General features: G+C 31.3%; 2 protein-coding genes across 4 annotated transcripts; one reads left to right on the top strand and one right to left on the bottom strand.

The window, feature by feature from the left end:
* The first annotated feature begins 19 nt into the window (after positions 1-19).
* On the top strand, positions 20-1,469 carry LOC115875841 (eukaryotic translation initiation factor 3 subunit F-1). Its single transcript, XM_030891370.1, has 4 exons — positions 20-168; positions 264-520; positions 577-816; positions 874-1,469. Exons 1-4 carry the CDS (start codon positions 60-62, stop codon positions 1,099-1,101), a joined length of 834 nt encoding a protein of 277 aa, XP_030747230.1. The 5' UTR covers positions 20-59; the 3' UTR covers positions 1,102-1,469.
* Positions 1,213-23,122, bottom strand: LOC115875840 (protein croquemort-like). Of its 3 annotated transcripts, none has more exons than XM_030891369.1 (8): positions 22,825-23,122; positions 21,601-21,788; positions 19,817-20,122; positions 13,393-13,602; positions 9,185-9,396; positions 7,938-8,099; positions 6,372-6,569; positions 1,213-3,255 (listed from the first exon to the last, which is right to left on the bottom strand). In XM_030891369.1, exons 2-8 carry the CDS (start codon positions 21,721-21,723, stop codon positions 3,030-3,032), a joined length of 1,437 nt encoding a protein of 478 aa, XP_030747229.1. In that variant the 5' UTR covers positions 21,724-21,788; positions 22,825-23,122; the 3' UTR covers positions 1,213-3,029. The 3 variants fall into 3 exon arrangements, with proteins under 3 accessions (XP_030747229.1, XP_030747227.1, XP_030747228.1); XM_030891367.1 differs by having other exon boundaries at positions 2,973-3,255; positions 21,601-21,752; XM_030891368.1 differs by having other exon boundaries at positions 2,973-3,255; positions 21,601-21,749.
* Positions 23,123-23,243: the final 121 nt, after the last annotated feature.

Below are 23,243 nucleotides of genomic sequence, written 5' to 3'. Positions count from 1 at the left end.
TTTGACAAGCAGTCTGTCAGGTCTGTCATTTGTCATTTAGATTTTCGGTCGCTGCCAAAATGGCTCTTAATTTATCAGTTAAAGTTCATCCCGTCGTTTTATTTCAAATTGTCGATGCCTACGAGCGACGAAATGCTGATTCGCATAGAGTTATTGGAACCCTTCTTGGTAAGAACTTGAGTTTTTGAGTATTTCTATCGTTATTTCATGTTCAAGCAATCCTAACCTATAATACACTACATATGCTTTGATTTTTTAATTAGGTACTTGCGATAAAGGTGTCGTAGAAGTTACTAATTGTTTCTGTGTACCCCACAAGGAGTACGATGATCAGGTTGAAGCAGAACTATCCTATGCCATGGACGTTTATGAATTAAACCGAAGAGTAAACTCCAATGAAACTATTGTTGGTTGGTGGGCTACAGGACATGAAGTTACTAATCACAGCTCTGTTATTCACGAGTATTATTCAAGGGAATGTGTTAATCCTGTTCATCTTACTGTTGATACAAGTTTACAAGTAAATAAGAATATATCTAGCTCAAGTTGTTTATAAACTAGAAATTAAATTTTTAGGGCAGTCGAATGGGATTAAAAGCCTATGTTTGTGTCAATTTTGGTGTGCCAAGTGGGAAACAGGGCTGCATGTTTACCTCTATCCCTGTAGATATTTCCTGCTATGACCCTGAAGTTTTTGGGCTTCAGTTATGTCAGAAAACTATCAGTAGTTCAGGAAGGGCTAAAAATACAAACCCTATGTTAGATTTAGCTCAAGTTGCTGAAGCAGGATCAAAAATGGGAACTTTGTTAGACCAGGTAAGTAATTTATTGGGTATTTTAAAGTAAATTTTATGTAATTTGTGTTCATTTTAGGTCTTATCCTATGTTGAAGATGTCCTTGCAGAACGCCAAGCCCCAAATAACCAAGTAGGGAGAAGTTTATTGCATTTGGTAAATTCTGTACCGCACATGACATCAGAACAGTTCTCAGAAATGTTTAATAGTAATGTTAAGGACTTATTAATGGTAATCAGCTTATCACAGCTCATTAAAACCCAACTTCAATTAAATGAAAAACTCACTTTGTTAACTTCAGTTTAATAAGATATAGTTTATGTTAAAATATCTCTTATATTTTATTATAAATTGGTTCAGTTCAAAATTATTTTTTTTATAATAATCTATAGTATTTTAAGGAAATAAAGTGACGAATGATAAAAATATTTTATTTCGATATAAGAATAACAATGATTTATTGCACCCAATGAATATTTCACACCTTCCTAGTCTAAATGGCAAAAAGTTAATATTAGAAAATCTATCACAGTACTAGATTAAATACAGACAAATATATTTTGTTCTCAAAATAAATTTTTAATTAATAAAATATATTTATTGTATTATTTAGGAAAGAAGAAAGAGTGCATAAAAGCACTAATTCTGTGTACAGTTTTAATCAAATTTTAAATCACTAACAAAATATAGAATATTAAGTTATAATTAAATATAAGTAATTACGTTAATTATGGCGGCAAAATAAAAAATAATTTTTGTAAAAAGTTTCAGTTTTTTCAATAATAATTATCAAAATATAAAATTAGGGCTTACAACATTATATCAATTTTTTGGCCTTTTTCAGATTTTCATTAGATATGTCATACATTTTCCCTTGTGTTTCCTAGTTTCTCTAATTACATAAAACAAAGTAAATACAAAAAAGGAATATTCCTAATATACAGTATAAGGAAAAATACCGTATGATCGAAAAAAGGCGTCAGCGATGACTATCAAATTAAGATCGCTGTCATTTTATATGTATATAAAATTATATTGGATTCAATCCAACTGGACGCTGTTTTTATTTTTCGATCATACAGTGAAATTGCCTACAGATTTCAGATTGTTTTGTTCCTCTAGAAAAGAACATCAACAATAAGAATGTTGAAAAAGAGTGTAAAATAATTTTGTATATGTTAGTTTAATTTCTTTTCTGCAAACTTGCAACAAGGTCCTTATTTTAGAAATTAACTTTTTTTAGTTTTTTTTTAATTCATTACGACACAATAAAGATAGATGACTATACAAGTTCGAAAATGTTCAAAAAATTATTTTGAAAGTTTTTGTATAATTTTGAAAATTAGTACATAAAACTAAAATCGAGTTTTGAAAACTCTGACACTCATTATATTGTCATCTAACTTCACTTTTCCCCAAAAAAGTCTTCTGGGTATTTCGCCACTTACACTGTAAGAAAATATACGAAATAAAATAGTTACTTTTTGTAAATACCGCTGCGTTTATCCAGCGGATACCAATTTGTCAGCGGTATTTTACTAATAAAACAAATTTGACTAACGGACAAAAAATGCTTAACGTTTCAGGAGGTATATTTCCCCCCGTTGTATTAGAACGTCAACAGTTTTTAATAGATGTATCTGTTGAAAAAACTAAAGTGTTCTTGAATAGTTCTAATTAGATATTTTAAATAGTTTTTCTTTGTTCTTTGTGTTTCTTTTGATCCCGACGCCACGATGGGAGGTTTGGTTTGGTTTGGATATGGAGATATATCTCCTGAAACGTTAAGTATTTTCTTGCCCGATTGGAAAATTTGTTTTATAAGTAAAATACCGTTGGCAAGTTCGTCTCCGTTGGTTTCACACAGCGGTGTTTACAAAAAATAACTACTGTATTTTGTAGATTTTCTTACAGTTGGTTTAGCGAAATATTCATATTCTTACAAGTAGCGAAATATCCAGGTATCCATAGAGACATTTGTTGTTAAGCCTAATAAATTGATTCAGCATAATTTTTTTTGATCGCTGTAACATAAAATAATCCATTTGGTGAACTTTTTGACGTTCACTGTAGGTATATAAAATATAAATTTAAAAATAAACCAGTCTTCAAAAAATGGTAGTAATATCTACAATTAAAATTTATATCAACAATGTAAAAAACGTCCTATATAAACCATTCATAATACAATAAAACTTAACCTAACAAAAATAACAAAAAAAAATCTCAGGTAGTTATTTTAGTAATCTTTCACCTTCCTTATGCCACCTTTTTTTAAACAATATCACAAAGCCCCCAAAAAGGATGACTCCAACGACTAGAAAACCATACCCTGTATACGTCCCTAGCTTTTTTCCGATTAGTAACATTTTCCCTACTGAAGATAAGTCTTTTGACAGCTCAGCTTTCTGCGCGAACCAGAAACAAGGCATCATGGTTGTTTTTATGTTGGAAAGAATACTGCAACATTAAAAAAAATAAAACAGATACATAAAATTTAAGGAATTTTTTCATATAGTTTTTATGGTTTGACCTTGTTATTTTGATATACAAGTAGTGCTAAAAAGTTTTCGCAACAAATGGAAAGCGTTTCAGTTATTGAGTTTAAAAACAACGTTTTTGTGGAATGTCTTCAGCATACCCAATAACAAATAAATATATTTTGACATGTCATGCTACAACTGCCATGACAGCAATTTACATTGTACTCGTATTTATAACTATTGTGTATTGTCACATAAATCTTAAACACAGAAAGCAACGCAAAGAAAAATAAACTAAATCCATAGAATAAAGAATCGGCATTTTTTAAAAGGTATATATCCGGACAAAATCCGGACGTCGCAAAAAAGAAACTATAAATTTATTTATAAACTTTTATAGAACGCAAGTAATAGCCCCGGAATCAACAAAATATAAACTAAAAAACATTCACTTTCCAGGAGTGCACCAAAAGACGAAAAATTTGAGCGCCAAAGTACAGAAATGTGTACTTTCGAACATGCGCTGAAAGTTTGTTAACTTTTTCCACTAACTGAAAATTCCTACCACTAATTTTGACGTTCTCAATGCTTACATTGAAATTAGAGGAACAAACTTCTACGCTAATTGAAACCACTAATTTATTCCACTAATTGCGAGGTTCTGTTTACTGCCTACTGGTAGTCGGCGTCAATCTGGGTACCTATTCTTGACATCGGTCGCAACTTTGCGTATAAGCATTACGTGTATTGTTATAAACAGGATATCCCAGAAATAAGTGCAAGTATTTTAAAGGGTGGTAGATCTCGATAAAAGAAACATATTTTCTCTTTATCGTGTTTCAAATAAGTCCAAAATAACGGAGTTATTTTAAATTTGAAAATTTCCAAAAAAAAAAGTTTTTTTGCTAAAATTTTGAAAACCTTCTTCTTCATGTGCCTTCTCCTCATCGGAGGTTGGCGACCATCAATTGGAATTCCTCCCTCTCTTGAGCCAAACGGATAATTGCACTGGCCTCTCCTATATTAAACCACTGGCGCAAATTCCGCAACCAGGAAAACCGTTTACGCCCGATGCCTCGTCGTCCTTCAATCTTTCCCTCAACGATCAGCTGTAGGAAACTATATTTGTTATTTCGAAAAATATGACCAAAATATGCTACTTTCCGTCGTTTTATTGTAGTCAATAGTTCTTGGTCCTTACACATTCTTTCCAATACTTCCGAGATTTGTTTGAGAACCACTGGATCTTTTCTGGATTTTCTTTCTTGTAAATTTAATCTACTACCTATATTGCCATATTATAAAGAAATTATTTTTTTTTTAATAAAAACTAAAAAAAATTCCAAAAAAATTTTCAAAAAATTCCGAATTTTCAAAAAAAAATTATTTAGAAAAAAACCTCATAGGCGTGTTTCTGGGGTTGAACTATACTACCAGTTAAGTTAAATACTTGCACGTATTTCTGGGACACCCTGTGTATGGGTATATAGTAGCGGAGCGCCGCCTCGCGCTTATAATCTTGAAAAATTAAAGCGTGTTATCAAATCGGCTAGTTCACAGTGAAAGCAGGTAGGCGCCGTCAACCAGCGTTCATAGGCGTTCTCGCTTTTACCGGAACGAAAATGTATTTATTTCTGCTTTGGCACGCGCCGACGGCGCACAGAGGGTATTAAGAACTAAAAGTGGCCAAAATTATGTTTTATGATTTTTCTGCTTTTTTGCTAGTAATATTAATTATTAGAGAAGAGGGTGCTAATATGGAACCCCATTTTGTTTTTCCTACACAATATTTTTTCCTCTACTCTGAAACCCTTTCCACCGATCAAATAGGGCCATTCTGTGCAAAACCAAGCAATTGGATGAGGATGCTAGAACAAGAAAGTAATTTGTATATTATAGACGATATTTGAGCGAGGATGGGTGTTATAGGGTAAAGACTATTTCCTTTAAGAATCTATTTAAATCAATGTTTTTTTTTGGCAGTGGCAAATATTGGCAAGATTTTTGTACATATTCCAAAGCTGGAGACTTTAAGTATTGAACGGATACTAATTTCCATGCGGAATATTGCCGAATAGTCTTACACTTTATAAAAATGCCTCTGATTTTTTAAATATAAAACATTATACAGAAATAGAATAGAAGGAAACGTTTCAAAGTAAAAATATGGCATAAAACAGGACTTGCCAGCTGGCTCTGTATCCATCATGACAGTTATTATAAACAATTTGCAAAAAAGCACTACAAACAATTCCACTATTTTATAATCTTAGAAATATTCAGAATACACTCAAGATTCATACTTATACCTAATTGAAATTCATACTTATAATTGAAATATATTATTTATTTGATAGTCAACTTACGACTTAAAAAAGCTAATAAACGTGCTTACATTTAGTATTTATAGATTTGTATTCAGTTAAGATAAAAAATGAAAATAAAAAAATATCACTTTTGGCCAGGTTTATAGACCAAATACCCCTATGTGCGGCTCCGGCGCGGCGTTTTAATATGGTTAGGTTAGGTTAGGTTAGTTAATCAGGTCAATTTCCTCTTAATTAACTACTTCCGAACCCTGCTCGCATCTCCGAAAAAGCCATATAACAATACACGTGATGCATATACGCAAAGTTACGCATCACGTGTAGATGCGAGATACGCATCACGGAGATGCGAGATGTGAGCGATATATGAAGATGCGAGTGGTCAAGAATAGGTCCCCAGAGACGGCGCTGGTTGCCGGAAAGCAGAAACCTGCCTCCACTATGTTCCTACCCTAAGAATAACAAATTTCAGTAAAAACGGTTTACCAATGTTCTTAAAAACAAACAAAAATACATTATTATTATTTACCCTTTCGAGGCCTGTAACTTCCTCGGGAAGTATTTTAGGGCACGTGTTCTTAGGAACTTTTGTTTTATTTTTATCTGTAGAATCGGCCACTAAAGTTAGATACACTATTTATTTGACACACTGTATACATGTGGTTTTATAAACAAAACTTAAGTGACTTATTTGGCTGATTTGATGGAGTTTAACCGCATTGGGAAAAGTTATATAAGAAGAACTTAAGTTCTACTATTTACTTACTTAATTCCTTCCGTCCTTTCCATCAATAAATTTAACTGGAAAGCGGCGTATACTCTTAAGGGCAGACCCGTATTTGGCTCCAAAGATATTTTAGTAGCATGTTTAGAAGGGTCTGGATTCATACCTTCTACCTGATTTCTATACACAGAGTCGGAGAGATAGAAATGAGGGAACGACATATAAGCAGGAGCTCCAAATCTATAAAAATGATTCACTTATTGTGAAAACTGCAACAATAATACCTATTTCAATACCAATTAAACTTTTAGTTACGTAATCGAGGATGCGATTTTTAAATTCATTGTTACCACCCACCATGGACATATTCGGCGCCGGTCTGACTAACTGGAATATTCCACGCTGGGGATTCAGGTGGGAGCTCTGCTCTAAAAAATGTCAAATTGTCACATTTAATTATTTATTTCCTGACATGTCATTCGTTTTGACACTTTAATTTTGTATTAATAAAAAAAATTAATAAATTAAAGTCTTATACCCCAATAAAGTTACCATCAATAAAGTTTGTATACCATCTCGTCGGCGTCGTAGATAAAAGTGCATCTCGTATATGCTAAAAGGATCGTACTAAACATACTTATACTACTGGAGTAGCTGTAAAATATCGACATCACACGATAGGAAAATAATGGATTTTAGTACAGCAGAAAAATAATGTCAAAAGGTACTGGTTTAAAAAAAATAAGATTAAAGTTAATTAATAATCCTTTTAAGGTATAAAATTTGGTAAGTGTTATTATTAATAAAATAGTTTGTTTTATTTATGTTGTTTTATTTATTCCTGTGGAATATTACACATTTGTATTTGTACATAAGTTATATTGATAAATATAATAATAAATGCGGGAAGTTTCTTGAAGCTTGAAAGTAAGAAACAGTTCTTTTTTATTTTTTTTTTGGTATGTGGGGTTTTGTTCTTGTTTGTCTTGTATTAACACATAACTGTTTTTTTTTAAATAAAATAACTCAATTACATTTTTTCAGTTTTATACAGTTTTTTTTCACAATATTTTGAAGAAATCACTTATCAGTCAAATTTTAAATATATTAATTTCCTGCTATGCATTCCAGTTGTACCAACTTTTATTTCTTTGTAAAATAAAATAAACTACTTTGAAATTAAAATGACAGACACATCTACCACTGTCAAGGATCTTGTCGTTGGACAGACTATAGCAGACCTTGCAGTCGAACATTGTTCTTTTTAGAATCTCTTTTAGTGCGAAGTGTACAACATAGCCGTAAAAAACTCATCGGAACTTTATTAGAATATTTTGAACGGGAAAGCGGTAGTAATGGGCCTTTATGTCCCTTAAGTGCTGTTAAGGGGGCGAGTTTTGTTCATGTAAATAGTAACTGTTTATATATTTATAATTAATTTATTTTTGTTTCCTAAAATATTTTGATTAGGTGACTAAAAGTTTATTTGACTCAATCATGTGACTAAAAGTTTATTTGATATGAACTTATATGTTCATTGTGTAGTGTCGGTAGAAAATGTTCATAACTTAGACTCCAGAAACTCTGTAATACTAGTTGCAAACTTACTTGCAAGAAGACACGCCTCTTACTCCAGTTGGCTGACCAGAGGCAAAGCATTTCGACTCCTTGTAATATGTTCCATTATCGAACACATCAGCTTGTCCTACATATTGATTGCCTGTTATACCATATAAATAGTCAGTTCCATTTCTGTGCAACTTAACATTGCTGTAATAAAAAGATTGCAGAGTGAAACTTAAATCTGATGAGCAATGTTTTCAATGTTTTTGCGATTCGACTTTGCATAACATAATTATAAACTAAACAATAAATATAAAATAAACACGGAAAAGCGCAACAAACTCAATAAAACATCAATTTGTCAAATAAAAGTGAACATCATTAATGTGTGAATATTTAAAACTAGTATTTGACATTCCCTCCTTAATTCCACTCTACTTCCTTTCATTAAATTTCCTTAAATAAATCTAGGTATACATAATTTCTATTTTTTGTATTACAGTTTTTAATATAACATTACGAAACGAATGTAAATTTTTCAAGTACGGTGGTTGTTGCTAAATATACAGAGTGGTCCGAATTGTATTCGCGAAACTTCGGCAGCATATTCTGCAGATAAAAATAAGTAAAAAAGTTCTTATAAATTTAGATCCTAAAATGTTTCGTTTCGGAGATACATGGTGTAGAAATTACATTTTTATTTCGTTTTTTTTTCAAAATAATTTTGAAGAGAAATAACTTTTCGTCCCTACCTGTATAAAACTACTAAGTGAAAAATTACATTATACAGGTATTGATTAATTTGATTCCAAATATCTCGAAAACCATTACTCGTAGCGATTTTTACCAATAGACCTTTTTTACATAAAAACGTCGTAAATGTATATTTTAATCATTTTACTCACTAGTTTTATACAGGTACGGACGAAAGTTATTACTCTTCAAATCAGTGAAAAAATATGTATGTGACGCCCTCTACAAGTGAGAGTCATATTGACATCAAAATCAAATTTATCAAGTCAAAAAACACACCAGACACCAATTTTCATCCAAATATCGGTATTAGTTCAGGAATTATTTTGAAAAAATCGAAATAAAAATGAAGCTTCTACACCCTGTATCTCCGAAACTAAGCATTTTAGGACATACATTTATACGAACTTTTTTAATTATTTTTATCTGCAGAATATGCTGCCGAAGTTGCGAGAGCGGAACTACTATTTTCCTTCTACTATGATGGTATGACGTAGGTACAATGATGACGAAAATCGAGTAATAGTTTGTCAATTTACCTGCACAAATCCGAAGCAAATATAGCAATTTCATCATCTGACAGTGGAGGATACCACAACTCCCCTGAAGTACCGCTAACTACACCGCAGGTGTCTTTGTAATAAGAAGTTTGATGTTCGTAGTTCCACTGCGTTATCAACCCTAGTTTAGAAATATCATCTCCTCCGCTGTACATGTTGAACACGCCATCATAGGTTACGCTATTGTTTCTCTTTAAAATTAAATTTAAATCAGAAATTAACAACGTACAGGGTGCTTTAAAAAAGTTTAAATTAATTTATAACTATCCAATATTAACGTGAGAATTTTTCCGATTTCAAAAATATACGGTTTGTTGGTATTTTTATAGTGGTTTTAAATATACAGGGTGTTCCAGGCTCAGCGTGCATTAGAAGTTTCTAGAGAACTACAATATCTAGATCGGAGATTTTTTACACATTACTGTTTCACAACGAGATCTATCGATTAAAAGCGGAGCACTTCCGGAAATACCGGATGTTGACAGCAACTTTCTTATTTTAAATGGGTACCCCCATTTTTTATTACATACTTAAATTTTCTTTAAAATTTTATGAATTTTGATATAAAACACTTTATACCTAACATTAACCGTTTTTGAGGAAAAAAATATTTAAGATTTTTGGAGCAAAAAAACTGCCTGTCAAAAAAAACCGTATAGCCTAAACGACAAATTTAGTGATTATCACAGCTACTGTGATATAAAGAGAAGACATGTAGCTATCTATTTTAAAAATTAAATTGTTCGAATGTCGTATAATATTGACTGTAGCTGTCATGGAATTGAGCGATTAAAAAATTATCATAAATCATTTTTTTCAAATGGAAACCCATTTTTTTTATTTCACTAGTGAAAAGGTTTTTTAATTCGTTACTTTTTGATTATACATGTTCCTATACCTAAAATAAATCGTTTTTAAGTTATTTAAGATTTAGTTTTAAAGCGTAATTTATTCTTGATTTTATCTAGTTTCCGTTGACATTAAGTGTCAAAGCATCAGACAATTTATATCCTTCTGTTAAAAAACTAATTATTTGAATTTTGTATATTATAAATACTGCTGGTAAAACTTTATAAAGTGTATTGATAAAAATATATCTCGTATTTTAGTTATAGCTAATGGCAATATGACATGGCCAGATATAGTTTTACATCGTGTGACGTTTAAGGTCATAAGCTACTGGTTAAAAAACAAAAAAAATATACCCTTTAAAACTAAATCTTAAATAACTTAAAAACGATTTATTTTAGGTATAGGAACATGTATAATCAAAAAGTAACGAATTAAAAAACCTTTTCACTACTGAAATAAAAAAATGGGTTTCCATTTGATAAAAATGATTTATGATAATTTTTTAATCGCTCAATTCCATGACAGCTACAGTCAATATTATATGACATTCAAACAATTTAATTTTTGAAATAGATAGCCACATGTCTTCGCTTTATGCCACAGTGACCGTGGTAATCACTAAATTTGTCGTTTAAGTTATACAGATTTTTTTGACAAGTACTTTTTTTCATTCAAAAATTTTAAATATTTTTTTTTCTCAAAAACGGTTAATGTTAGGTATCGAGTGGTTGATATCAAAATTCATAAAATTTTACAGAGAATTTAAGTATGTAGTAAGAAATGGGGGTACCCATTTAAAATAAGAAAGTTGCTGTCAACTTCCGGTACTTCCGAACGAGCCGCCATAATGAAAATATTTTTAATCGATAGATCTCGTTGTGAAACAGTAATGTGCAAAAAATCTCCGATCTAGATATTATAGTTCTCTAGAAACTTCTAATGCACACTCAGCCTGGGACACCCTGTATACAGAGTGATTCACGCGGAAATGTCAATATTTCGGATAATATTTTGTTTCAAACCGGTTTAGTTTTAAACCCGATAGAGAAATTATCAACACATCATATATTTTTGTAATCGAAAAAAGCCATCTCTACTCATTCTATTTAAGAAATGAAACTTATGTCAAAATTTGACATAGTTGAGACAGATTTTTGTTTTTATTTCCAAAACTAGAAAGGACAAAACTCTTTTAAAACCAATATTAAAAACGGCAAAAACTAATGGCTAAAATATATCTGAACACCCTGTTATAGGGCAACATTTAAAATTAAAAAATCGCTAATAATTATATTTTTAATTAGGTGTATTTTAAAACAGCATCCTTTCAACTATAACTCTGTTTTTTTTTTCTCAGGTAAGATTTCGACAGACGATGACAGAAGAAAAGCAGATGACGTCCCATACCAATCTATTTATTTTACTAAAAAAAGTTTCTAATAATTTTTAAGTTAACTATGGATGGGTTTAAATATAAATCCGTCATGCGTCGTCTCTTGTTGTTTTTAACCAGTTTTATTGGTTTATTTCAAAAATGACAGATCGTATTTCAATTTTATTGGTTTGGCGAAAGGTTTGACGGAACGATGAACGACAAACGGATGCCGATGCGTATGAACTCGCCTTTAGATTTTTGACGCTTGTCAAAGTCTTGCTAAATTGTAGGTTATAATTTTGTGTCAACTTTTGTCAAATACCCTGCGTTTTGGAAGATGATGCGTTTTGATTCGTGTTATTACGTGTGTTTTGTGTCTTTTGAAGTCAAGTGGATGAAAAATCGAGTGAAAATTAACTGTAGACCCAGAGCACAGTTTATGGTTAATACTCGCTGCCCAGGCAAAAAGTCTTATACACCAATAAAGTTACCATCAATCAAGTTCGTATACCATCTCGTCGTAGATAAGTGCATCTCGAATATGGTAGAAGGACCGTACTAAACACATATTAAAAACTGGAGTAGCTGTAAAATATCGACATCACACGATAGGTAAATAATGGATTTTAGTACTGCAGAAAAATAATATCAAAAGGTACCTACTGGTTTAAGAAAATTAAGATTAAAGTTAATTAATCAACCTTTAAGGTGTAAAATTTGGTAAGTGTTATTGTTAATAAAATAAGTTTGTTTTATTTATGTTGTTTTATTTATTCCTGTAGAATATTACAAATTTGTATTTGTACATAAGTTATATTATATTGATAAATATAATCGTAAATGCGGGAAGTTTCATAAAGCTTGAAAGTAAGAAATAGTTCTTTTTTATATTTTTTTGGTATGTGGTGTCTTGTTCTTGTTTGTTTTGTATTAACACATACCGCTTTTTATTAAATAAAATAACTCGATTACATTTTTTCAGTTTTATAAAGTTTTTTTTCACAATATTTTGAAGTAATCACTTGTCAGTCAAATTTTAAATATATTAATTTCCTGCCATGCGTTCCAGTTGTACCAACTTATTTCTTTGTAAAATAAAATAAACTACTTTGAAAAAAAAAATGACAGACACATCTATCACTGTCAAGGATCTTCTCCTTGGAGAGACTATATACTGAAATATGCTGTATTGAATAGCGTAAACAGGGTGATTTTGAAATAGATGATAATTTCCTCCCCCAGGTGTTTTTCAAAAGTGGCCCATTTCTATAAATTTTTTATTTTTTCAGATAAAAAAACCAAATTTGTGTGTGACGTAAATCGGGATTGATTAACGAATTTATTACAACTTTTGATTTTTAAGTGTATATGATATGTAAAATATTTTCTTGGTATTTTTTTTACTTTACATGATAGAAAATTACATTCTGAATAGAATGCTATACATATTTCAACTTTTGACTTTTTCAATTAAAAAAAAAATAGCACCTTAAATTTCAATCTAGACTGCCATGGCATTGTTGAACCATTAATTTTTGATCAAAGTGCTTTGGAAAAATAGGTTTGATCCTCTAATGTCTTTTCCTGACTGGTTCAAAGATGCTTAAATTGTATTTTTAATCATAACTGATTTTTTTTGAAATGGAACAAGGGAATTACTATATTTGGAAACAGAATTTTTTACGAACAATTTGTTACCATGACGATATTTCGAGTCAAATTGTGATACATTTATGCCCATGATTGACTACGTCAATCAATCCTGATTTAGGTCACATCTCTTTTTTTGGTGAGCTACTTTTGAAAAAACCCGGTATAAATAAATGTAGTTTTCATACATTACGTTTCAATAAGTAATTTTAGTTATATGAGAAAACTAATGTATTAATTTCAGGTTTGGTAAATATTTTAGCTTTAGTAAAAACCCTGTTAAAGATATGGGGAAGTATATTTTACTTACATCCACAAACCATCCAAACTTTTTGAAAGGCAACTTTAATCCAGATATATTAAGTTTTAGCGCGATATTAATAAGAGGGTCGTTGTATCCCTCAAACAATAAGTCACGAACTGTTTTCTTCACCACAATATTTTCGCCTTTTTCTTCGAAAAAGAAATTCACAGCCCTCTTCACTAAATAATGTTCCTCTTTTATTCTGTTGGCCACTACCTAGAATGATATTAACAGTATAAAAAATGTAAATTTTACATTAGGATGCACAAAATAAAATACATATTTTTTCTTTTTAATTACCGTGAAAATATCGTTCTGGATGATGAAAAAAAAATCTGGTTTGGCAATATTAATATTAAGAGGTGCCTCATCGTTATGTTCTATTTCCCATTTAAATAATATGGGGAAACAATTTTTTTATTTTTTTGAATTTTATTGCATTCTAACAAATTTGCGTTTTGTAAAAATCTATACATATTCTTATAGGAAATTGAACGGTCTTCAAAATGTGAATTTTCATTTAATCGACTCGTTTGAAAATTATTGAAGGTTCAAGTTGAACTTCAAATCATATATGATCTAATATGACGATGACCTTCCACAATTTTTTATATTTTCTCACAAAATGGCTCAAATATGATGTTTTATGTATTTGAGCCAGTATTTATTGATAAAATATGTTATTTTATGTTTATGAGCCAATATTTCGTAATAAAATATAAAAAATTGCGGAAATTATCATATTATACAATTTGAAGTCGAACTTTAACCTTCAATAACTTTCAAACGAGTAGATTAAATGAAAATTTATATCAGACCTTTTTTGAAGATCGTTCAATTTCAAGAATATGTATTGACTTTTACAAAACGCTGATTTGTTAGAACGCAATAAAAAAAAGAATATGTTTCCACAATTTAAATGGGAAATAGAAAATCACGATGATGACACCTCATAATATTAATATTCAAAGTTTAAAGCTCAAACTTTTCCAGATTTTTTTTTTTCATTATCCTGAACGATATTTTCACGGTAACTAAAAAGAAAAAAATATATTTTTTTTTGGTGCACCCTATTTTACATATTATTATTATGTAATAGATTTTTTAATCCCCTACCTTATAAAGAAGCGCGAATTATTTTTTTCAGATTTATCTTCTAATCTTTCGTTTGATTGTTTTTATACAATATAATGTAGGTACTATAAGTTCAGAGAGGATCGCATTTTTATGCATTTTATTGCATCAAGTAATCTCTTATCTACACCCACTTAATGATAATAGTTATAATATTAAAAATTAGAATATTACTATTTATTGGTGATCAATATAAAAAAATACTATCCGCAAATATTACCACTTCAGTTGCATTGTCATAGTAATTATAGATTATTTTGTCTGAAGTATACATCCTTCAGAAATTTTTATATTTCATAATTAGTGGCATAATCTAAATACTAAATATAGAAGTATACTAGTCACGATACACATACGATCGGCATGGTTTGGGTGCGAAATTTCGTGTGAACGTCGTGTTTCGTGAGTAAGGTCAATGCGTTCACATCAATAAGATGTGCTGAACAAAGAAAGAGTTATATCTCCGACTTACAAGTTGGCTATAGTGATTCACTCCTAAATTAAAAACCCACCCAAGAGTGTCGCTTACCGACATTTGCTGTCCTCCATTCGCGAACTTCGAGTTCCGGGCTTTACGCCCTGGGGCTACTCGAGAAGGGTTCTGAAAGGAGCGGTGCGCGATAGCCTGGTGCCTCCATATAGCGCGGAACAGTTCTGGAACTTTATGACTCAATTGAATGGAGTGAGAGTATCGCGTTCTTGACCAGTTCAGAGCTGCTCAACTGCGTGAAAGGAGGACAGCAATTAACGTATACAACTTGTATGCTCTATACAGAGAGATTCTACAGATTTGGTCACCATAGACCTGTGGTCTGGATTATACCATTTAAGACATTGATGGAGACATAATGAAAATCAAATGAATAATATCCTTGTTTATATAATACCCTTGATAATACCTATACAAGGACAATGTGTATAAATTATAGACCATACCCAAATATACTTTTAGTCACGTGATAAAGCTTGACCGGCACAGCGTTACCGACTTTTACATAATATTTTCTTTTGATAAAATATTTTAGAACACAAATATGAATTAATTATAAATAGTATCATCAAAACTCACTTCCTTAACAGCACTTAAGGGAATTAAAAGGCAATTACTGCCACTTTCCCGTTCAAAATATTCTAATAAGATTGCAATGAGTTTTTGCAACGGCTGTTAAGCTGCTTTGGGACCTTGTACACGTACTAAAAGCGGTTCTAAAAAAAATAATTTTCGACTATAAAGCCAAGCCCGCACTATAGACGGGTGGAGGGAAGCTTGTCGGGTGGTGAAGGTTAATGGGTAGAAGGTACCTTGTACGCAGTAGTGGACGGAAAATTATTAAAACAAGAACCAATCTAATCAAGTTCAGTTGCAAATTGTAGCTCCCATGAGTGTCTTTAGTATCATGCCCCTTTCAAAATTTGCCAGAAGGCTACTGCTCTGTGACAATTCTTATGTGAACTTTGTAAATATGGAAAATAAAAAGATGTGGGTGCATGAGTATAACTTGCATAGAGTGATGGAGAATTTTTGCAAGTTTACAAGAAAATGCGAAATTACCTTGAAATTTTTTAAATATGCACGTATGAGTGTAAAATCGTTGATTTTCTACTTAATAAAGTTCAAGACAAATTAGAAAGGACGTCTACAAACTTCAGAGAAGCAATTTCTGCAGAACAATGCTTGTGCATTACAATTTTTCTTTCATTTTTAGACCAAAACTACTTTACGCCTGGCTGAAAATATCGAACACGACTGATCCTCAAGTGGCTAGCTTGGCGAGTTGCTTTGTGGCTTAAGTTGGTGGGGGATTGCACTGCGGCTGGTTTGGTTAAAATCGCATGTTACGGAAACATACCTCGCGGGTTACTTAGAGCACAGAATATCTAGCTACGCAACAGAAAAATACTCGTAATGAAAGAGCTAAAATTGCACAAATAAAATACTAGATGGCGCGACAATATCATAATCAGAATATAATTGGAAATTTTGAACTTTCGGTTTTAGATCGACGATAGATCGACGGCACGTCGACGGCCTTGAAGCTCGCTTAAATATGCACAGTTGCCAGATTCAAAAAGACCTTTAATTGGCATCCCATTCTTTTTCTGGTGTATAATAGCTTCTTTCTATTCTTCTTTTCTTGTCAGACACACTTATGTTAATTGTTCGTTTGGCTTTTAAAGTAGTTTTAAGTATATTATTACAAAACATATACTCAAAAAATACATTTTTAATATACACAACCTTATATTGTTAACTAAGAAAATACCTTTAATTACCTTTAAAAATATACAGGGCGATTGATAGTGATATTTATTAATGCTGGAAAGTTAGTAATGAAATATAAGTTTAATAATAATGGAAATAATTTATTAAAATGCAGTAACACACAACAAATCTTTATAAAGAAACGTAAGTATACCAAATTAGGGCCCAATCGAAATCCAGGAAATGATATCATAATATTGAACTCCACTCGATATGCTTCAAGGTACCATAATATTGCAAATTTACCGAAGATCCGTAGTATACCAAGTTTAAGCCCAATCGATCGCCAGGAAATGATATCGTAATATGGTACTACATTATGGTACCTCTTGATATGCTTCACGGTACCATAATATTGCAATGTTATCAAACATACGCAAGTATATATCAAATACGAGCCCAATCTGCAATGTGTGTGTAAAGTGGTACCAAAGAAGGTACCACTTTATATGCATCATATTACAATGTCACCGAAGATACGTAGTATACCAAGTTTAAGCCCAATCGAAGGCCATGTACGTAATATGGTACTATATTATGGTACCACTTGATATGGTTCATGGTATCATAATATTACAATATGTCATCAAAAATACGAAATTATATATCAAATATATGAGCTCAATCGAACGTCAAGAAGTGGTATCATAATATGGTACTATATGTATAGAAGGTACCACTTTACATGCATCATAGTACCATTATATTACAATTACAATGTTACCGAATATACGTAGTATACCAAGTTTAAGCCCAATCGAACGCCATGTATGTAGTATGGTACTATATTATAGTACCACTTGATATGCTTCATGGTACCATAATATTGCAATATCATCAAAAATACGCAAGTATATATCAAATATGGGCCCAATCGAACATCAAAGAGTGGTAACATAATATGGTACTATAGAAGGTACCACTTTATATGCTCCATGGTTCCACAAAATTACAATGTCACCGGAGATACGTAGTATACCAAGTTTAAGCCCTATATCAACCGCCATGTATCTAATATGGTGCTATATTATAGTATGGTACCATTTGATATGCTTCATGGCTTCATGGTACCATAATATTGCAATGTCATCAAAAATATGCAAGTATATATCAAATACGAGCCCAATCGAACGTCAGGAAGTGGTATCATAATGTAGTACTATAGAAGGTACCACTTTATATGCTCCATGGAACCATAATATTACAATGTTACTAAAGATAAGTAGAATACCAAGTTTAAGCTCAATCGAACGCCATGTATCGTAATATGGTACTATATTATAGTATACTATTTCCCATATAAAATGACAGCGATCTTCATTTATTTCATAGCTATCGCTAACGCCGTTTTTCCCCGATTAAGGCTGATTCATGGTACACCGGGCCGTACCCGAGCCGGGCACGTTCCGTAAAGTAAACACGGTAGTAGAAGCTCGGCCCGTGCTCGGCTTAGCATGAATGCATAGGTATAAATACCATTTGACAATGTTTGGCCGTGCCTTCACCGTCGCACGGCCCCGGCCCGTCACGGTGTACCATGAATCAGCCTTTATACGGTATAAAGTATGAACACAATTGAACGTCAGGAAGTGGTATCATAATAGTAGAACAATACTTATTATATTGTCGCCGAATTACAATCAAAATTCAGGATTCAATTACAATCAAACGTCAGGAACTGATTGTAATTCAGCTCGTAAGATTTAACTCCAACTAATATGGTAAGTTAAATACGTACTTAAACCTGACTAAACGTTTGAAAAAAGAGCACTGATCTATTTTAATATGTTTAAATGATGTAGCAAATTTGAAGGTAGGATTTATCAGAAAGTATTACAATATGAATTACACAATGGCAACACTGCACAAAATTCTTTTAAATTTCGTTTGTAGAAAACTATTTTCTTTTAAATTTATCGCCCTCTATTATGTAGTAGCGAAACTACCGCATCAAAATATCTGATTTGGAGACAGGCTTTTAAAGCCTGTCTCCTTTTGATACCTACAATTTTATACATGTAACGAGGCTTCTGTTGCGTAGCTAGATATTCTGTGCTTAGAGGGTCGCTTGGCGCCTCGATACCCACTACCCTCCAGGTAACTTGCTTGCACTGCGGCCTCAACTTAAGGTCTGCTAGTAAAAATTAGTGATGAAACGGATAGTTCTTTGGCCGGATACCGAATACCGGATATTCGGTGAGCTGAGAGGCCAGATGGCCGAATATCCGGCAGCCGGATATCCGGCTATCGTGATTGTTTCAATGAAATGCAGGTGAAAATAATAGTCAATGTGGCGATTAAGAGAAAACCCCAATTGCAAGCAGGATCGACTACTACTTGAAATTGATCACAGCCGGGATCCTTACAGTTGGTGGTCGGATAACGCAAACTACTAACCGAATTTGACGAAATTTGCGAAAATATACCTTTCTGCTCCTTACATCAGTGTTTTTAGTAAGAGGTTGTTCTCCGAAGCTGGTTTCGCCTATTACTGACAAACGCTGAAAGTTTAGTTTTTATTCCCCCTAATTTGCCACTTATTAATTTTGATTTCTTCTGAACTTTCTAAAATTTCCTTTGATAAAAGAAAAAGAACAAGATAGTAAATTTTAAGAATCAGTGTATTTTTTATGTTTTTTAAAATTTTTATTATTTTCAGCTTTAAATAAAAGCAGTTTAAACTGTAAGTACATTATTCCTTGTTATTTATGTTACTTTTTGAATATCCGGTATCCGGCCGGATATTGAGTTACTATTCGGTATCCGGCCGGATAATAAATTTAGGCCGGATACCGGATAGTTGCCGGATATCCGTTTCATCTCTAGTAAAAATTTTTAAGCTTAAAATATCACAACACAATTCACTTAAACCAAAAACTCGTAATACAAAACTAAAGTGTAAAAACGAATGACATAATGTCAGTCAAAATATTTTGATAATGAATGGTAATACTATACGCTGTACATATCTTTCACAAAAAAATAACTATGTATAACACTACCGTGTAATACTAGGCTAGAACGAATACTTACCACAACTATAGGGTTTAATACAGTAAGAAGATCATCTAGACTTCCATTGCTCTTATCCTCTAAAAATTGCCATGTCCTCTTTGTCATATAAGTTATAGTATCATTATCATTAAAAGTAATATTCTCTCTAATATGATGCTCATAAAATGTGTAAGGCCCCAGTTCTTCAAATGTAGGTTTTACGGAATATTTTTCAACCCTATCTGAATTAGTCCAATTGAATAAATGAAACTCCAAGTACATAGGAATAGGGGTTTCTTTCCACATCTGATATCCTGTAGTTTTTTCATTAGACACAGAAAGTTCCTAGAATAAAATATTATTCATATAAATATTAAATCAGGTGCTTTGGGTAATTATTATATACCTATATATAATTAGTACACAGGGTGCTACAAATTCCAGGTACGAGCACGGATATTTTTGAAAATCAATTTTATTTTTTCCTGTCGTTACTATTTAGAAAATCAAAAAACTAATTACACATTCTCTTAGCCACTTTATTGGGGCTATCTGATAGTAATTTTAGATTTTCAAATCAGCTGATAATTTGTGAGATACAGAGGCTAACTTAATTTTTTTAAATACGGACCTGCATTTTTTACTTTAGATTTTGAAAACTCGCTTTCCTCAGTACAATGATATGCCACACTTAATATTTTTTTTTGTTTTGGAAATTTGGACACAATTTATTTAATATATTCATCGTTACAATATTGATAAGCTTTCAAACTTAACAGTGACGTGGGTTGAATAGGGAAAATCAAATGCAATATAATAATAAAAAATAATATAAATAACATGTAATATAAAAAATCAAATCATTTCCCCGGAAGATGGATTGGAAATGGTAGAGCAGTATCATGGCAAGCGAGGTTCCTGGACCGTCTGATGACGTCAAGTAATTCGACAGGTCCAAATTTTACAAAAAAGTGAAATCAACACATCTCGGCAGTTGCAATAAAGAGTACAAAATGCATTCGAAAGTATAAGAACATGTAGACTGTGTAAAACTTTAGAAACTAATTTGTAGAAGTTAATTTATTCATAATAACTACGATAAATGTTATGCAAATTATGAGATCGTACACTGAGAATTTCAAATTCGCAATAACAAAAATTAAAAATAATATCTTTAAATTGCTGATCTGGATATTATTTATTTGCTTTCAATTGGCTCAATTTTCCTTATTCAATTTTAATTAGCACTGATCAATATTGTTGCGATGAATATAATCAGATTAAACAATTTAAAAAACAGAGTCGGACTTGAAATTTTTTTAAATAATAATTAAATAGTTTTGTTGCTGTTCCCGGTACCCAAAATAAAAAAAGTATAAAGTGTGGCATATCATTGTACTCAGGAGACTGAGTTCTGTCAAAATCTGAAATAAAAAATGCAGGTCCGTATTTAAAAAAATTAAGTTGGCCTCTGTATCTCACAAATTATCAGCTAATTTGAAAATCTAAAAATACTATCAGATAGTCCTAATAAAGTGGCTATGAGAATGTGCAATTAGTTTTTTGATTTTCTAAAAAGTAACGACAGGAAAAAATAAAATTAGTTTTCAAAAAAATCCGTTTTTTCCAAAAAACTCAGCAATCCTTGAAATTTTTAAAACTTTTTTGATGGCATCTTGGTGAACAGCCCAAGGCGCAACTTTGCCCCAATTTAACCATCTTCGTATCTATTACGGTTTCCGAGATACCAATGCTCGTACCTCGAATTTGTAGCACCCTGTATATTAATAATGAATTAATTAATGAATTAAAAAATTACTTACTTCATATACAATTTTTTGAAACAAAGATTGCCACCAAACAGCTAAGACTAGACCAATAATCAAACAAACCAGTGAAACTGATAGTGTGGTCCATTTCGCACAACTAGGACTGCAGCAACCCATTGTTCTTGAAGCCCACACAAAGCAGTCTACTTCAAAAATACATAATACTATATTTCGTGGGTAATCTGCAATTACATTATCTAATATGAAAAAAAATACTGAATATTTTAAGTTTTTTTTCCAAATTAGATACTCCTAAATGCGATTGTATTTTGATAAAGTAGGTATATTTTAATCAGAAAGAAATTAAAATTATCTTAATTATTTCTTAATATAATGAATGATAATATCTAAATGAACAGAAATTTATTATGTTTTCTATCTTTATTTAGACCTATCTATGCAAGTGAGTAATGTTTGATCTTTGAACTAATTGATCATCGTAAACTAACATTTCTTTAAATTCTCTTTAATACATTGATAAAAAGTACCATTTTTTAATACTGACCAGTGAGTCATAATTGGCATATTATATCTAAATGTTATAAATAAATTAATGGTAAACAATATTCTAATATTCAGAATTAGTCATTCAATAATAGTAGGTAGTTTAACCTTTTTAAAATATTAATGAATGTCTGATAACTTTCCATATGAAAAGTATTAAACTCTGTAAAATGCATATGCATGTTCTTTGAACTGTGCTATAAGGTTAAAGAAAGTTAAAACTGTATTGCCTATTGCCTATTATAAAATAATGCTAAAAATGATACATTCGGTCTACAAGTTTCTAACTTATTATATAACAAATAGATTAATACACAACATAAAATGTAATATTAAAATTTTGCAGTATTTTGTATATGGATACCAAGATGCATTGAAGCAATAGTGCATCCTCGACTCGATCAGCAGATTGATCAGAAAGTCTGTGTCAGTACCGATCAGCATAAAATAATCTGATCAGTACCACGTATAGTATGTAGAATGTTTGCGAGGGGTGTTAATCACTGCAACATTACAGATCTATATTGTGTCCCTTTGTACCATGATTGTGTCCGATCAGTACCATAAACAGATCTACACCTTCTTGATACATTATCATAATATTAATTAACATAAATAAACAAACTAATTTTATATTACATATATCTATTTAATTGTCTTTAAATATAATAGTTAATTTAACAAAAATAATAGTACCTATTAAAACTAACTTACCTTAAAAATGTGGGACCATCAAACACAATAGATCATTGTTTTTGCTAATTAACACGAACTTTTTAATTGTTTATAAATGTTTCCTACACACAACTAATTTAACTTTCTGTGCTACGCACTTCTACTACATACGGAGATAATTAAAAATTTACCACTAATGACCCATTTACAGTGACAAACGTGGCAACTGTTTATAAAAACTACAGAAATGAACAAAGCCAGTATAATGAATATTCCAAATTCTAAATAATAATCAAATACAAAAGATTAGAATTTAAAAATACAAACCACAATACAAACATTTCAATGTAAATTTTAATACGTATGTCTAGTATTATAAGTATTTAGTGATTGCTGCACTTATCCAAGACTTACCTCCATATATTTTTAAAAATAAACATATTATGCATTTAAATAAT

This window comes from Sitophilus oryzae, unplaced genomic scaffold (assembly GCF_002938485.1).
Source record: "Sitophilus oryzae breed Bouriz unplaced genomic scaffold, Soryzae_2.0 scaffold_1396_pilon_pilon, whole genome shotgun sequence".
Lineage (NCBI taxonomy): Eukaryota > Metazoa > Arthropoda > Insecta > Coleoptera > Curculionidae > Sitophilus > Sitophilus oryzae.
The sequence above is the reverse complement of the archived record's forward strand: the minus strand, read 5'-3'. Positions and strand labels throughout refer to the sequence as shown.

Coding starts and splice junctions, on each gene's coding strand:
- LOC115875841 (XM_030891370.1), top strand. CDS start 60: ATGGCTCTTAATTTATCAGTTAAAGTTCATCCCGTCGTTTTATTTCAA. Junction 169..263: donor AGTTATTGGAACCCTTCTTG/GTAAGAACTTGA, acceptor TTTTTTAATTAG/GTACTTGCGATAAAGGTGTC. Junction 817..873: donor TGGGAACTTTGTTAGACCAG/GTAAGTAATTTA, acceptor TGTTCATTTTAG/GTCTTATCCTATGTTGAAGA.
- LOC115875840 (XM_030891369.1), bottom strand. CDS start 21,723: ATGGGTTGCTGCAGTCCTAGTTGTGCGAAATGGACCACACTATCAGTT. Junction 13,603..19,816: donor TATTAAACCCTATAGTTGTG/GTAAGTATTCGT, acceptor ATATCATTCTAG/GTAGTGGCCAACAGAATAAA. Junction 9,397..13,392: donor AGTTTGGATGGTTTGTGGAT/GTAAGTAAAATA, acceptor TTAATTTTAAAG/AGAAACAATAGCGTAACCTA.